This window comes from Penicillium pulvis (assembly GCF_028828015.1).
Source record: "Penicillium pulvis strain IBT 33274 chromosome Unknown scaffold_8_segment0_segment0, whole genome shotgun sequence".
Taxonomy (NCBI): Eukaryota; Fungi; Ascomycota; class Eurotiomycetes; order Eurotiales; family Aspergillaceae; genus Penicillium; species Penicillium pulvis.
This window is the reverse complement of record NW_026643080.1, coordinates 364,629-377,017: the sequence shown is the minus strand read 5'-3', so window position 1 is coordinate 377,017 and position 12,389 is coordinate 364,629. Positions and strand designations below refer to the sequence as shown.

The 12,389-nt window shown below is 51.3% G+C and overlaps 7 protein-coding genes across 7 annotated transcripts; 4 read left to right on the top strand and 3 right to left on the bottom strand.

The window, feature by feature from the left end:
* Window positions 1-53: 53 nt before the first annotated feature.
* On the top strand, window positions 54-1,095 carry N7503_009545 (Mob1/phocein family protein; the record flags this gene model as incomplete). The annotated part of the gene is made up of 4 exons (XM_057069091.1): window positions 54-441; window positions 505-598; window positions 659-792; window positions 854-1,095. The coding sequence occupies 4 exons, from the start codon at window positions 54-56 to the stop codon at window positions 1,093-1,095; spliced, it is 858 nt and encodes a 285-aa protein (XP_056915702.1).
* Window positions 1,096-1,761: 666 nt separating this feature from the next.
* Window positions 1,762-2,763, top strand: N7503_009544 (F1F0 ATP synthase subunit 5; the record flags this gene model as incomplete). Its single annotated transcript, XM_057069090.1, has 4 exons — window positions 1,762-1,923; window positions 2,110-2,424; window positions 2,500-2,589; window positions 2,650-2,763. The coding sequence occupies 4 exons, from the start codon at window positions 1,762-1,764 to the stop codon at window positions 2,761-2,763; spliced, it is 681 nt and encodes a 226-aa protein (XP_056915701.1).
* A 1,119-nt stretch (window positions 2,764-3,882) lies between these two features.
* Window positions 3,883-4,335, bottom strand: N7503_009543 (uncharacterized protein; the record flags this gene model as incomplete). The annotated part of the gene is made up of 3 exons (XM_057069089.1): window positions 3,883-4,039; window positions 4,139-4,228; window positions 4,289-4,335. The coding sequence occupies 3 exons, from the start codon at window positions 4,333-4,335 to the stop codon at window positions 3,883-3,885; spliced, it is 294 nt and encodes a 97-aa protein (XP_056915700.1).
* Window positions 4,336-5,352: 1,017 nt separating this feature from the next.
* On the top strand, window positions 5,353-8,090 carry N7503_009542 (uncharacterized protein; the record flags this gene model as incomplete). The annotated part of the gene is made up of 2 exons (XM_057069088.1): window positions 5,353-5,378; window positions 5,420-8,090. The coding sequence occupies 2 exons, from the start codon at window positions 5,353-5,355 to the stop codon at window positions 8,088-8,090; spliced, it is 2,697 nt and encodes an 898-aa protein (XP_056915699.1).
* Window positions 8,091-8,370: 280 nt separating this feature from the next.
* On the bottom strand, window positions 8,371-9,038 carry N7503_009541 (uncharacterized protein; the record flags this gene model as incomplete). The annotated part of the gene is made up of 2 exons (XM_057069087.1): window positions 8,371-8,867; window positions 8,960-9,038. The coding sequence occupies 2 exons, from the start codon at window positions 9,036-9,038 to the stop codon at window positions 8,371-8,373; spliced, it is 576 nt and encodes a 191-aa protein (XP_056915698.1).
* Window positions 9,039-10,001: 963 nt separating this feature from the next.
* Window positions 10,002-10,424, bottom strand: N7503_009540 (succinate dehydrogenase assembly factor 4; the record flags this gene model as incomplete). The annotated part of the gene is made up of 1 exon (XM_057069086.1): window positions 10,002-10,424. The coding sequence occupies one exon, from the start codon at window positions 10,422-10,424 to the stop codon at window positions 10,002-10,004; it is 423 nt and encodes a 140-aa protein (XP_056915697.1).
* A 253-nt stretch (window positions 10,425-10,677) lies between these two features.
* On the top strand, window positions 10,678-12,218 carry N7503_009539 (acetylornithine transaminase; the record flags this gene model as incomplete). The annotated part of the gene is made up of 3 exons (XM_057069085.1): window positions 10,678-10,791; window positions 10,851-11,090; window positions 11,154-12,218. 3 exons carry the CDS (start codon window positions 10,678-10,680, stop codon window positions 12,216-12,218), a joined length of 1,419 nt encoding a protein of 472 aa, XP_056915696.1.
* Between the last annotated feature and the right edge of the window lie 171 nt (window positions 12,219-12,389).

Genomic DNA, 12,389 nt, shown 5'->3' with positions numbered 1-12,389 from the left:
ATCAGCGCCCACCCCGCCGCAATAACAACACAAGGGATTCTTCCTGAACGAAGATGGCTTCATTCATCACCACCATGTCTGTCCCCGCTCCCCCTACCCCTGCTCATTCCTCAACCACTCTGGGCGAATCACCGACCCGATCCCCCTCTTTGAGTCTTAGCCCCTCGTTCTACCAAACCACCCGCACCTCTCATGTCCCTGCTTTAGAACCGCCATCCTATCTTTCACCCGCTGTGCGCGCTCTCAAACAAGGTTGCTTTGGACTAACGCCTCCCAGTAATGCGCGAACACGGGCGCCCTTCAAGCCCCGCTCTGCGGCCAAGGGCACCAGCAGTTACCAGCTGAGACAATTCGCCGAGGCCACTCTAGGAAGTGGAAGTCTGCGCAAGGCCGTGAAACTGCCTGAAGGCGAAGATTTGAATGAGTGGCTTGCAGTGAATGGTATGGCTGTCTGGAAATCCCGTCTGTTGTGCAGCTAGATTCTAACCCCGCTGCGTCTTGCAGTTGTCGATTTCTACAATCAGATCAACCTCCTTTACGGCTCCATAACCGAATTCTGCTCACCGCAGACATGCCCCGAGATGAAGGCAACCGATGAGTATGGCGTAACTTGAAGAGAAAATATTTCGATACCCGATCTTGACTGACAAGGATGTAGGTTTGAGTACTTGTGGCAGGACTCTGAGAACTACAAGCGACCAACAAAGATGTCTGCACCGGAGTATATTGAGCACCTGATGACATGGGTCCAAGGCAACATCGACAATGAACAAATGTTTCCTAGCCGAATTGGTAAGTTTCCAGATATTCTGTAGTTTCTCAAGGACAATTGCTTATATAATTCACTCCATAGGCGTGCCTTTCCCCAAGACCTTCCCCAGTCTTCTCCGCCAAATTTTCAAGCGGTTGTACCGTGTTTACGCCCATATTTACTGTCATCATTACCCGGTCGTTGTGCATCTTGGTCTGGAACCGCATCTGAACACCAGCTTCAAGCACTATGTCCTTTTCATTGACGAACACAAGCTGGCCAGCGGGAAAGATTACTGGGGCCCGCTAGGAGACCTGGTGGATAGCATGCTTCGCAGCGACTAAGTTCCATTTGCATGGGAAGGGATTATGGTCATCGGTGCATGAGGGTGTCTTTTATTTTCTGATATTATCGCGACGGCCAGAGCTTCTGGTGGATATATGGTAGGCGGGGTTCCCGACGGCGTTTCTGGCGTGAAGCATGCATTACTGGTCAGTTTATGTACTTCTCTTGCTGACTGGGCTTCCTTGGCATTCGACGTGAATGTCTCGGATGAAAGACCAGCACCTATAGAATGTGCAGCTTTTATCATTCAACCATTGCAATACTGCTCTAAGGTCATTTGCACGGTCCTTGTGGTTCCGGAGTAAATTCCTGTGCTTTGAGGATCTTGTATTGTAGTGCTGTGTTTTCTCGAGGAATCCTCACGACATGCTCTCATGTATACTATGTCCAGCTTTTTTCAATTATTTGCATCAAACAGCGTTTGAAATCATTCAGTATACAAGCAATTCCAGATTGTCGTTGCCAAGTATCCATGTTGACAATTAAATGCTCAAAAGCAGCGAAAATCGGGCCGCTTACCTCAGCCAGCAACACGTGATCCGGGAAGAAGTCGGACCTCCAACTCAACCTTCACGACGCACCCGACCGCCGCTCGCATCTCCCCCCAAACTCAACTCTCCTGGTCACCTACCTCCTCCCGAGGCCCTCCTCACACTCAATTCACGATGATGTCCGCCCGTGTCGCTCGCGCTGGCCTGCGTGCCACCCAGCAGCTCTCCGTCGCTCGCCCGGCCTTCAACGGTCTGCGCACCTATGCCACCCCGGCCCAGGATGTCCGCCCTCCCGTTGCCCTGTTCGGTGTTGACGGCACCTACGCCTCTGCTCTGGTATGCCTTCGACCCCTTCGATGATTCGACTCCCGCGATATCAATTTTTTCGCGCGACTCCGTGTCTCCCCGGCCCCTCCTATTGTCTACCCCCTCTGTTTTCCAACTTCGGATGTCGAAGCTTGCACGATACTACAAAACATAGAAATATACACGACAGCCTCTCTAACCCTTTCTTCTCTGCAGTACACTGCCTCTTCCAAGTCCGCCGCTCTTGAGCAGACCGCTAAGGCTATCGCTGCCCTCGGTCAGGTCATCAAGGCCGACAAGAAGCTGACCACCATCCTCGGCGCTCCTACCCTGTCCAATGCCGACAAGGCCCAGATCGTCCAGGAGCTCCAGAAGGTCGCCGGTGCTGACAAGGCCGATATCCTCAAGAACTTCCTCGAGACTCTTGCCGAGAACAACCGTCTCGGTTCCCTCGAGGGTGTCTGCGAGAAGTTCGCTACCCTCATGTCCGCTGCCCACGGCGAGATCGAGCTGAACATCACCTCCGCCCAGGTGGGTACCCATGCAACCGTGCTTTGATGGATGGTCGGATTGTTATTGACAATACTAACCTCGTTATTATCGTAGGACCTTGACACCAAGACCATCTCCCGTCTCGAGAAGGCCGTTGCCAAGTCCGAGTACAGCCAGGGCAAGAAGCTCAAGGTTGTCACCAAGGTGCGTTCCATAGTATGAGCTGCTCAATCCTGCAACCGAAACTGATTATGATCATCACAGGTTAACCCCGACCTTGTTGGTGGACTCGTTGTTGAGATTGGTGACCGCACCATCGACCTTAGCGTCTCCTCCAAGATCGCCAAGATGAACAAGGCTCTTACCGATGCTTTGTAAATGTAAAATAGCCATTGGGAGTTGTGGGGAGGATGTGATTAGATATAGCATCACCCTGCATGCACGGTAGCGTTTGGTGAAAGCAGAAAGGGGCCCCTCTGATTGGGCTCCCTCTTTGTTATCATTTCGTTTGTTTCCATTATTTGTGAACTGCACAATACACTTTTTCATCACAATTGTTTCCGAGTCTACTTTAGGATTACGAGGCTTTAGATTGGGTATTCTAATGGCTACACTTAATAGGCTTGAGGACGTCGGAATGTCCAAGCATCGTATGAAACACCAGGTGAAACACGAGACGCTGATACAGAGCAAGGTACTGAGGGGATGTTTCAATTGATACCACCGGCATAATGTACAAAGTACATAATCTATCACAACAATGGCTTCGGTTATCGATCTCCGGTCCCCCGGCAGCGGAGCCAACGATCCACCCGTAGTCACTCCTGCACAGAAGCAAGGGGCAACAATCGGCCCGATAGACATGTATGGGGTTGTTGGTTAATATCTGACAGAACCGGATGATTGGCCACACCACAATTGTTGAAATCGAGACTACATGGTGGCGTTTCATGGGCCTGCCAGCAAGAAACAAGCAAAGGAGAAAAAACACTCGAATTACGCCGTAGCAGTGCCAACGAGGGGGCGAGAAGACCTACTAACAGGAATTCTTCAAAATATGCAAGAAAGGAGCATCGAAAAATAAAACGAACGAGACCGCAAATCACAGCCGGAGCGGGGCGGGTCTCCTGCCACGAAAACCACGGGTCTGATGCCGGAGATGTACTCCATAGTCCCGTCCATTCGGGTATACAAAAACAAAAAGGGACAGACGACGAAAGTATCCAGCCAATAGCAATAGCAAAAACGCATTAACCTTCCCCGGATTTCCTTTCCGTGGCAATCAAATCAAGAGCCAAAGTCAAGAAATTCAAAATCACGACTCCGTTTCCTTCTGCTCTGGCTGGTGGGAATTATCGTATGAAGATTCCGAAGTTGGAACTAGTTTTGCTTTCCATCAGTCCCGTTGGAGGGTAGTTCAGTTTCACAACATATTCACCAAGTACAGCATTGATGGTTGAAAATTAAAAAAAGGGCTCAAACATGGCATGGGGATGATCAAGACGACTCATCCTTACCGGCTGTCTGTTCCTGCCCTCCCCGGGACACCTGTGGTAGACCGGCGGTAGATTGGCGCTTAAGTCGCTCCTCAGCCTCACGGATGCGCTGCTGAAGAACCTCAAGCTCTCGGCTTTGAATTAACATCTGCTGCTTCCTATTTTCCAGGTCCTGGGTTAGTTTTTCGTCCCTTTAGACCGAACGAATATAGAGGTGAGATCATGTTTTTGACTCGAGTTTGGGGGATTACACCTACTTTTGGTCCACTGTCTGGGAAAGGTGGGTTATGTCGCTGTCGAGCGAAAAGGCGCTATCCAACGCGCTGGAGAATGCCTGGGCCATGGTCCTGCCATGTCTTGGTCAACGTCCTTGTTCGGGGTGAGCTTGGTTGTTGGGTGAGACGCACGACTGAGGCCGGCACTTGGGCTTCCACTCTCGATCTAAGTCGGACATTTTGGAGTTTGGGTTTGTTGCTTTGAGAAGTCAGGTCGAAGATAAGACCTTCGAGCTTCGAAGAGGAGAGTGAAGCTTTTTTGCTTCTCGAGGGTAAGTGCGACGTCGGGCGGGGCAACACTCGGTCAGAATTAAGGGTACTCCTTTGTTAGGGATGTAGGAGGGGCGAAGATGGAGACCCGGACCAGCCAAGAATCACAGGATTATTGATGTTAGAAAGATAGTTGACGCTGGTGAGTAAGACCGCAAGTTAGTTGAGATGTTGAGAGTTGTGGTTTTGTATACTTCGGGAACTCCAAGGAACGGGAGGGGGGAAGCTGTGTCAAGGTAAAGGTTAAGGGGGGCAATTCCATACATACCGGAGGTATATAGGGAAGGACACTCAAATGCACGGATAATCTTGAGGGACTAGCGGGGCTTTGCGGTGGTTTGTACCAATGTCAAAATATTATATTGGGGATTGAGGGAGGGGGAAAGAAAGAGAAGAAAAAAAAAGAAAGATTGGAGATGGAGGAGAAGGACGATCGTAGCCCACCGACTCACTAGTCGCCGTACAGACGTGGAGGCCAAAGAATATCCACCGGCAAGGGGAAGCGTGTCATGGTATTACAAGGGGGCTCTTCACGTCATTGGGGGGGGATGTGCGCTCGGGAGAGGATCGAAGATGAGCCCACTACGGTTTAGCCCGGGCCTTGCAGTGCTAAGAGGTGCCATCTTTCAGGGGCTTGTCCCGAAGTTTGATTAGATCCACTTTACGGACAAAAAAAAAAGGGGGTTCTATTCATTGCGACTATTGGATAGCCTTTAAGGGGCAATATACTCCGTAATTGAAGTGCAGATAATTGAAAAAGGGGAATCATCTTGACCAATTATTTTGGGCCTAGATTGGGCTGACTTAGATGAAACCTGACTTTCAAAAAGATAAAGCTGCATATATAGTAGTCTAGATATGATCAGGTGCAATTCTATAGACTTTAGACCAGGTTATATAGCTCATAGATCGAAAAGTAGATAAGAATGCGTGGCTCTGGCAACCGGGTCAGGTGACCTCAATGTAACAATACCGTAATTTTCTGTACGCCAGAACCTGCAACCTGGCTCGTCGCGATCACTTTATACGGCAGTCTACCTTCTCATCACTTTTTCATCGGGTATCTTCGCGATCTTCGTGGTTTGCGCGGCGCATAGGGACGGTTTCCTCTGAAAATCCCGTCGCGTCAGCTTTCTACCCCTCCACCTTCCTTATACCCCCCACGCGACCGACAAACTGCGTTACCTTCCCGATCGAAATCTTCGCACGAACCAAACCACCCTGCCGGAATTCCTCTCCACCAACCACCGTGGCCCCCATCCCCAAAGTTCTCCTCCCAAACGGCCACCCGGGCGGGAAATGGGGAATGCCTCCTCTGTCGGCCTACACTCCTTTCGAATCCTTGCTCTTCTTTCAGTCCCTCGCGACCTCTGACGTGCGCCCGGCGAGCTTTGCGTCCATCTCGAGCCTGTTGAGTGACAACCCGTTAGTTCGTGAAAATGTCGCGTTTAGTGCCGATCGCCTAAGCCCAGAGGCCCTGGAGGATCTTTATGCAACCCTGCTCCGTGATGGATTCGATCGAGAAACGACCAAAGGCTCCAATGGAGTACCGACGGAGAGTCCGACCAGTAATTCGAAGAAGCGGAAGATATCCAGCCCACGACCAGAGGGATTGTCTGATGGAGTCACCCATGCCGTCCGGGTGCCGGAGCTGGTGTCGCATCTCTACGCACGGTATAGAGAGCTAGTGACCAAGGAAATCCGGGACAGTGAAAGAGAATATGATGCAATCCAGGACCAAATCCAACGCATCAAAAAGGAGGAAGAGAAAACGCCGGCCCCAGTCGTAGGAGCGACTATTGCTGCGCCGCCACTTACGAAGCCCGAGCGCCCAGAACCTACGGATGTAGATGTGAAGCAGGAAACCCCGCGACGCAATCACCCCGGACCAATAGCTATCCCACCAGCCGCGATGGCCTTGGGAAAAGCGACGGAGAAACTGCCTCTCAAGCCACCTGTGCCCGCTCAAGATTCAAAAGAAGGTCAACTTCCTTCTGCTCAGCAGGCTGGAAAGCCCGCAGCACCAATGCCGCAACCACAACTGCCACCGTCTGCTCAAGCCGCGCCGCATGCTGTGCCATCACCAATCGCGCCTCGGACTCAAGTCGCTCCTACAACGCCTGCTCCAGCACAGCGACCTACTGCTGCCCACCCATCACAAGTCGCACCGCGCCCGATTACAGGAAAGCCTGGCGTACCTGATATTTCCTCAACTCCTCAAGCACCTCCTGCTCAGTCAAGCTTCCAGCAATGGCAACTTGAACCACCTCCTCAGTCTCCATACTCCGCGATTTCACCCAACATTACCCCACAAGTCAACTCCACAGTCGCCAAACTACCCCTACCCCCTCCCACTATACCCGCAAGCCAGCACAGGCCTTCGATCCCCGCCATACCGAGCACCCCTGGCCCATTACCATCCGCTGCTCACACCCCTGTTCCTATCGGCCGTCCGCAACTTTCGCAGACACCGAGTGTTGTCATTCCATACTCCGAATCACGCAGTTCACGGCCCCGGCTCTCGATTGATACCCCAGGCTCCTCAACACCATGGAAGAGAACCCCACGCTTGAGTATTCCAGACTCCCCAACATCGCCAGTTCGCCCTCTACCCGAAGATGTTAGCCCAATAAGCGAGAGAGCTCCCTCGCCTGATGGTATGGAAATGTCACCCCCGGGCAAGAAAACACGCCGAGGACAGGCTGCAGATCAGAAAGCATCGGCAACCCCCAAAAACGAGAAACCTTCTTCAACCCGGAAGCGACGTGCTGTGAGCTCCGCTTCCACACAGAGTCGAGGGCGATCCGTAGCCTCGCGTGGCAGGTCTCCTCTGCAAGCTGACGATGCAGAGCGTGATGTGCGTACCTCGAAGCGCCAGAAGGGCGTGGCAACAAGCGCAGAGGAGACTCCAAAAGCGCGTTCTAAACGCAAGCGAGGACCCAGTGAATCTGCGGAGCAAGAATTTGCTCCTCCCGAAGCAATCAAATTTGACTCCACACGGTATGTGATGTGTGCTCGTGGTTTCCATCGAACTGCCGGGACAATCTTGAACGACGTGACCACCCACAAGCTTGCTTCTATTTTCGCCAAACCTTTGGGTGAGCGTGATGCCCCGGGCTACCACGATCTTATCTATCGACCTCAGGATCTGAAGACGATCAAATCTGCTGTTCATCAAGGCAGTAAGGCTGTGGCCGCGGCAACGGAGGCAGTCAGCACTCCTGCGGGTGATAGTGAATCTCCCGCACCTGTTGCCGGAGCATCATCCAAGAACAATGCGCTCATGCTACCGAAGACGGAAGACCTACTTCCTCCAAAGGGTATCGTGAACTCCGCACAATTAGAAAAAGAATTCATCCGCATGTTTGCCAACGCTATTATGTTCAATCCCGTTCCTGAACGCGATTTTGGTCCCCACTTCCCGATGATCAATGATCGTGGCTCTCGTGAGAGCTCCCAATCAGGCGATGGTGATGAAGGCGGCATCATTCAAGATTCCAGGGAAATGTTTGAAGATGTCGAGCAAGCTGTGAACCGATGGCGCGCTGCTGAACGGGCCTCGGAACGAGCGTCGGAGGAGTTGGCGAATAAGAATCTTCTTGCTCTTCGCCGCGGGAGTGTCAGTGATTTCAATACAGATAGTGCTGATGATGTCAAAGGGTAATGGATGGATTTTACCCATGTATAACTACAATTTATGAGTTCATTGTTTGATTAGAAGCGAATTGATATTTCCACTGGGATGGGCTACCAGCGATCTTAAACCCATGCATACGATTCCAATCATGAATACTTAGAAGCATACACCGCTTAGGACGTTGTTGCTGTTGTCTTATTTGGTGACAGTGATGGGTTAGCACTCTGTCAGGGAACCTGTGTGAACACGACGACCTCGAAACAACAGGAAGAAAAAAGATATCTATCAATGTGTGTTCTCGAATCTTTCAAGCACAGACGGCGCGCACGTTAGACACAACTGCAGTCAAATCATTCCTGAGCCCGTCATTCTGCTCCATCACGAGGCTGACGATGTGCAACATTGCCTTGATTTCCTCGGGAGCGTCCCTGAAAGGACTCATGACCGCCTCCAATTCGTCCTTGATCCTTAGCATCATAGCAGTGGACGTCTCAAGACGAACATAAAGTTTGAATATGCCGACAAGCTGGTATAAGACGTATTCCCAATTGGCAGGGACATCGCCCTGAGTGCTTTCGGGATGAAACCACTCATACAGTGAAAGCATCGCGTCTGCCAATCCATCAATGTATCCTAGACTCTCTATGATGATATTGCGCTTATCAATGATGGCCTCCTGGACGTGGCATTGATGCTCCTCAACGATAGTAATGAAATCCTGTGTGGATTCGCTGGGTGTGGCCCATGATTCTTCCACATCACACGCGAGATCTTCTGCACATTCAGTGGGATTGAGATCTAGGTCTAAGGTTGGGTATTAGCCGAGGCGGATAGGATGGCGTATGGTAAGGATTATTAAATTTGATGCTCATGTTGATAATCGAGATGTGACCTACTGAAGAGTTCATCGATGATATCACCAACGTTGTACTTATCACGAACGGCCTCATCTGCCGGCAGAGTGGGAGAGTCCATTTTTGCCTTTGCGGAAGGCGAGATGGGCAAATTGGTATGTAAGCACTAAATGAGAAACAGGGGAAACAAGATCCTTGAAGGCAGGGCAGAAGTTGAGGCCTATGTAAGAAGGCAATTGAATCAGGCTTTCAGAGTTGATAATCATGAGGTTTTTTGGTGGAAAATGGAGGATCAGAGTGCTGAGGAATAGAAAGGGATTACTGATGAATAATAGGTTAGTTTATAGTGCAAACAAAAAACCTGGATGAAGTAACTATAGATGTGTTTAGTATGCTGATAACACATATAGGATGGTACCTCCAGCAGTAGGGTACTATGCAAGGTAATCTGGTGCATGAACGTGTAGGACGCCTTGATAAATTCATGGGTGGGTGGCTAGATCGAGTATACCTAGGACGTCTTCCAATAAGATTTATAGCGGGCGTTTCTCTTGATCAAGCTGCTTTCTGGAAACGGATATCTATGGGCGCTTCAATACTTACAGTATAAATTCTGACTATACAACATCAGCATAGAGCGGGATTTGTGATGAAGCTATCAAATGATGGCCTGTGAGATATTATTTGGTGTCAATATAGTATCAAGACTTTTCCAATAGTATGTATCCGAACGTCCACCTGGATTCCATATCCAAGCTTCTATATACCGCTCTCGAGGAATCTCGTATGTCCACGGTCTCATGATACAGGAAGCAGAAAGGATGGACAACCTCTATTAGTTCAATGCTTGAGGCACGCCCAGCTGAAAGAGGCAGTATATGTGAACGGAAGACTAGGAAAATGTTGAGAAAAGGGTCCTGTGTCTCCAAACGTCCAGGCATTTTGATTCGTCCACTAAATGCGTACATTTTCATGGATCATGTTTATTTACAGAGTGTCTCCTGATCACAGAAAAAAAGATCGATCATGTCCCAACGCCGGCTTTATGCAATCCACAAGGATTTGATTGTACAAGTTCAACCGCTTAGAAATCGGTCACCCGGCCACCATAACTCCAATCACCACCAGCGCCCCATCGGAGGGGCTCGTTCTTGGGTCCTCCAACCTCGCCAGTCTTGGGGTTCGTTTCGCCCTCGAATTCGGGCTTCAGGCCTTGCGGCGCATCGGGGTGGAGCTCTTCGCCACTTCCATTGACCTTGATCTCGGCCTTAGGCGACTGGTTGACTTGCGGTGTGCTGAAAGCACCTGTTGATCGCTTCTGGAGCTCTTCGAAGATCTCCTGCTCTTCCTTAGGAAGGCGTGGGGGAGCGGGGCCCTTTGCGAAAGGGAAGGCAGGCTTGCCATCTCCGTTGGCGTTGCGCAAAGCGCTGGTGGTGGAGATCGGTCGAATGGCGACCCGGCTCAGGGAGAATAGACGTGCACGGGGCAGAGCAATAGAAAACAGCATTGTGAGAGATATTTATGAGTCACGAATGGAGGAAAGGGTCAACTTTATGGGCGCGCCCTGCGGCAATAATCTAGGCTAACCGAGTCATCGGGAATTGACGCCGATTCCTGACTAAGGTTTGCGGATCCCGATATCGCGGACCTTTTTTATTTCCTCGGAAGACCTGCGATCCGATCAGACGTTCTCTCTTGATTCTTCTCTCATTGCTTCAGATTGACGAGTAATTCATTCGGAAACGATCTGCTTGTTCATTATGTCTGCTATTCGTGTGGCCGCGCGCCGCCTGCCCCGCGCAACCAGGCTGGTCCCTTCGATTGAGTCACCGATCCAGCGCCGATTTGCGACCTCTAATGCCGCTCAGGCCAAGGTAAATGAAATTGAGTTGGATATAGTCATTGAAAGTCTTCATAACTAATAGAGTCATAGAAAGAGGCCACTCTGCCTAACCCTGACCCCTCAGCCGACTCGGCCACAGCGTCCTTCATTAAAGAGCGGGCTCCGTATATGGTCCCGACCTACGTTCGCCCCCCTCCCATGATGATGAAGGGCCAGGGCTGCTACCTGTGGGACATGGAGAATCGTCGCTATTTGGATTTGACTTCGGGTATTGCGGTTAACTCGCTTGGTCACTGCGACCCGGAGATCGCCCAGATTATTGCGGAGCAGGTGCAGACCAATCGAATTCCTATGAGCTTGCAGGACAATTGCTGATTCAATGCGATGTTATAGGCCGAGACTCTCATCCATGCTTCGAACCTTTACCATAACCCCTGGACCGGTGCCCTGAGTCAATTGTTGATCAACCTGACTCGGGAGTCAGGTGCTATGCGCGATGCCTCGCAGGTCTTCATCTCGAACTCCGGCACTGAGGCTAACGAGGCCGCCATTAAATTTGCCCGCAAGGTCGGCCGTACTATCGACCCCTCCGGTGACAAGCACGAGTTTGTCTCCTTCCACAACTCCTTCCACGGCCGCACCATGGGTGCTCTGTCTGCCACCCCCAACCCCAAGTACCAGACTCCCTTCTCTCCCATGCTCCCGGGCTTCAAGTACGGCAACTACAACGATGTTGAGCAGCTGCAGACCCTCGTTACCGACAAGACCTGTGGTGTGATTGTCGAGCCCATCCAGGGCGAGGGAGGTGTTAACATGGCTACTCCCGAGTTCCTGGTGGCTCTGCGCAAGCGCTGTGACGAGGTTGGAGCTGTCCTGATCTTTGATGAGATCCAGTGCGGTCTTTCCCGTACTGGTAGCCTCTGGGCTCACGGCCACCCTTCGCTGGCCCCCGCCTCGGGCGAAGCCGCCCACCCCGATATCCTCACCTCTGCCAAGGCCCTTGGTAACGGTATCCCCATTGGTGCCACTATTGTGTCCGGCAAGACTGTCGGCTCGCACATCAAGACCGGTGACCACGGTACCACTTTCGGTGGTAACCCTCTGGCCTGCCGTGTTGCTTACCACATTGTCGCTCGTCTCGCTGACCCCGAGCTCCAGGCCGCGGTCCAGGAGAAGTCCGATCTATTCGTTGCGGGCTTCAAGGCTCTCCAGGAGAAGTACCCCGAGGCTATCTCGGAGATTCGCGGTCGCGGTCTGATCTTGGGTCTGCAGCTGTCCTCGGCTGTTGGCCCCAAGGCCGGTGATATCATCACTGCTGCCCGTGAGCGCGGCATGTTGATTATCACTGCTGGCGATGGCTGCCTCCGTTTTGTTCCTGCTCTGACCATCACTGCTGAGCAGATTAAGACTGGTCTCAACATCCTGGAGCAGTCTTTGGACGCGGTGATCAAGTCCTAGACGGTCACTTTTGGTCTGGTTTTGAATGCCCCTGATGTGTTATCTGCTGTTTGATATACCATTTCGTTGATTTGGAGCGAAGCGTATATTTCTGTTTCCTTTCTGGATTCTACTGTTTTTTTTTCGGATGATGCCTTGTATAGAGCTGGGTACGATAGAATAGATCAAAAG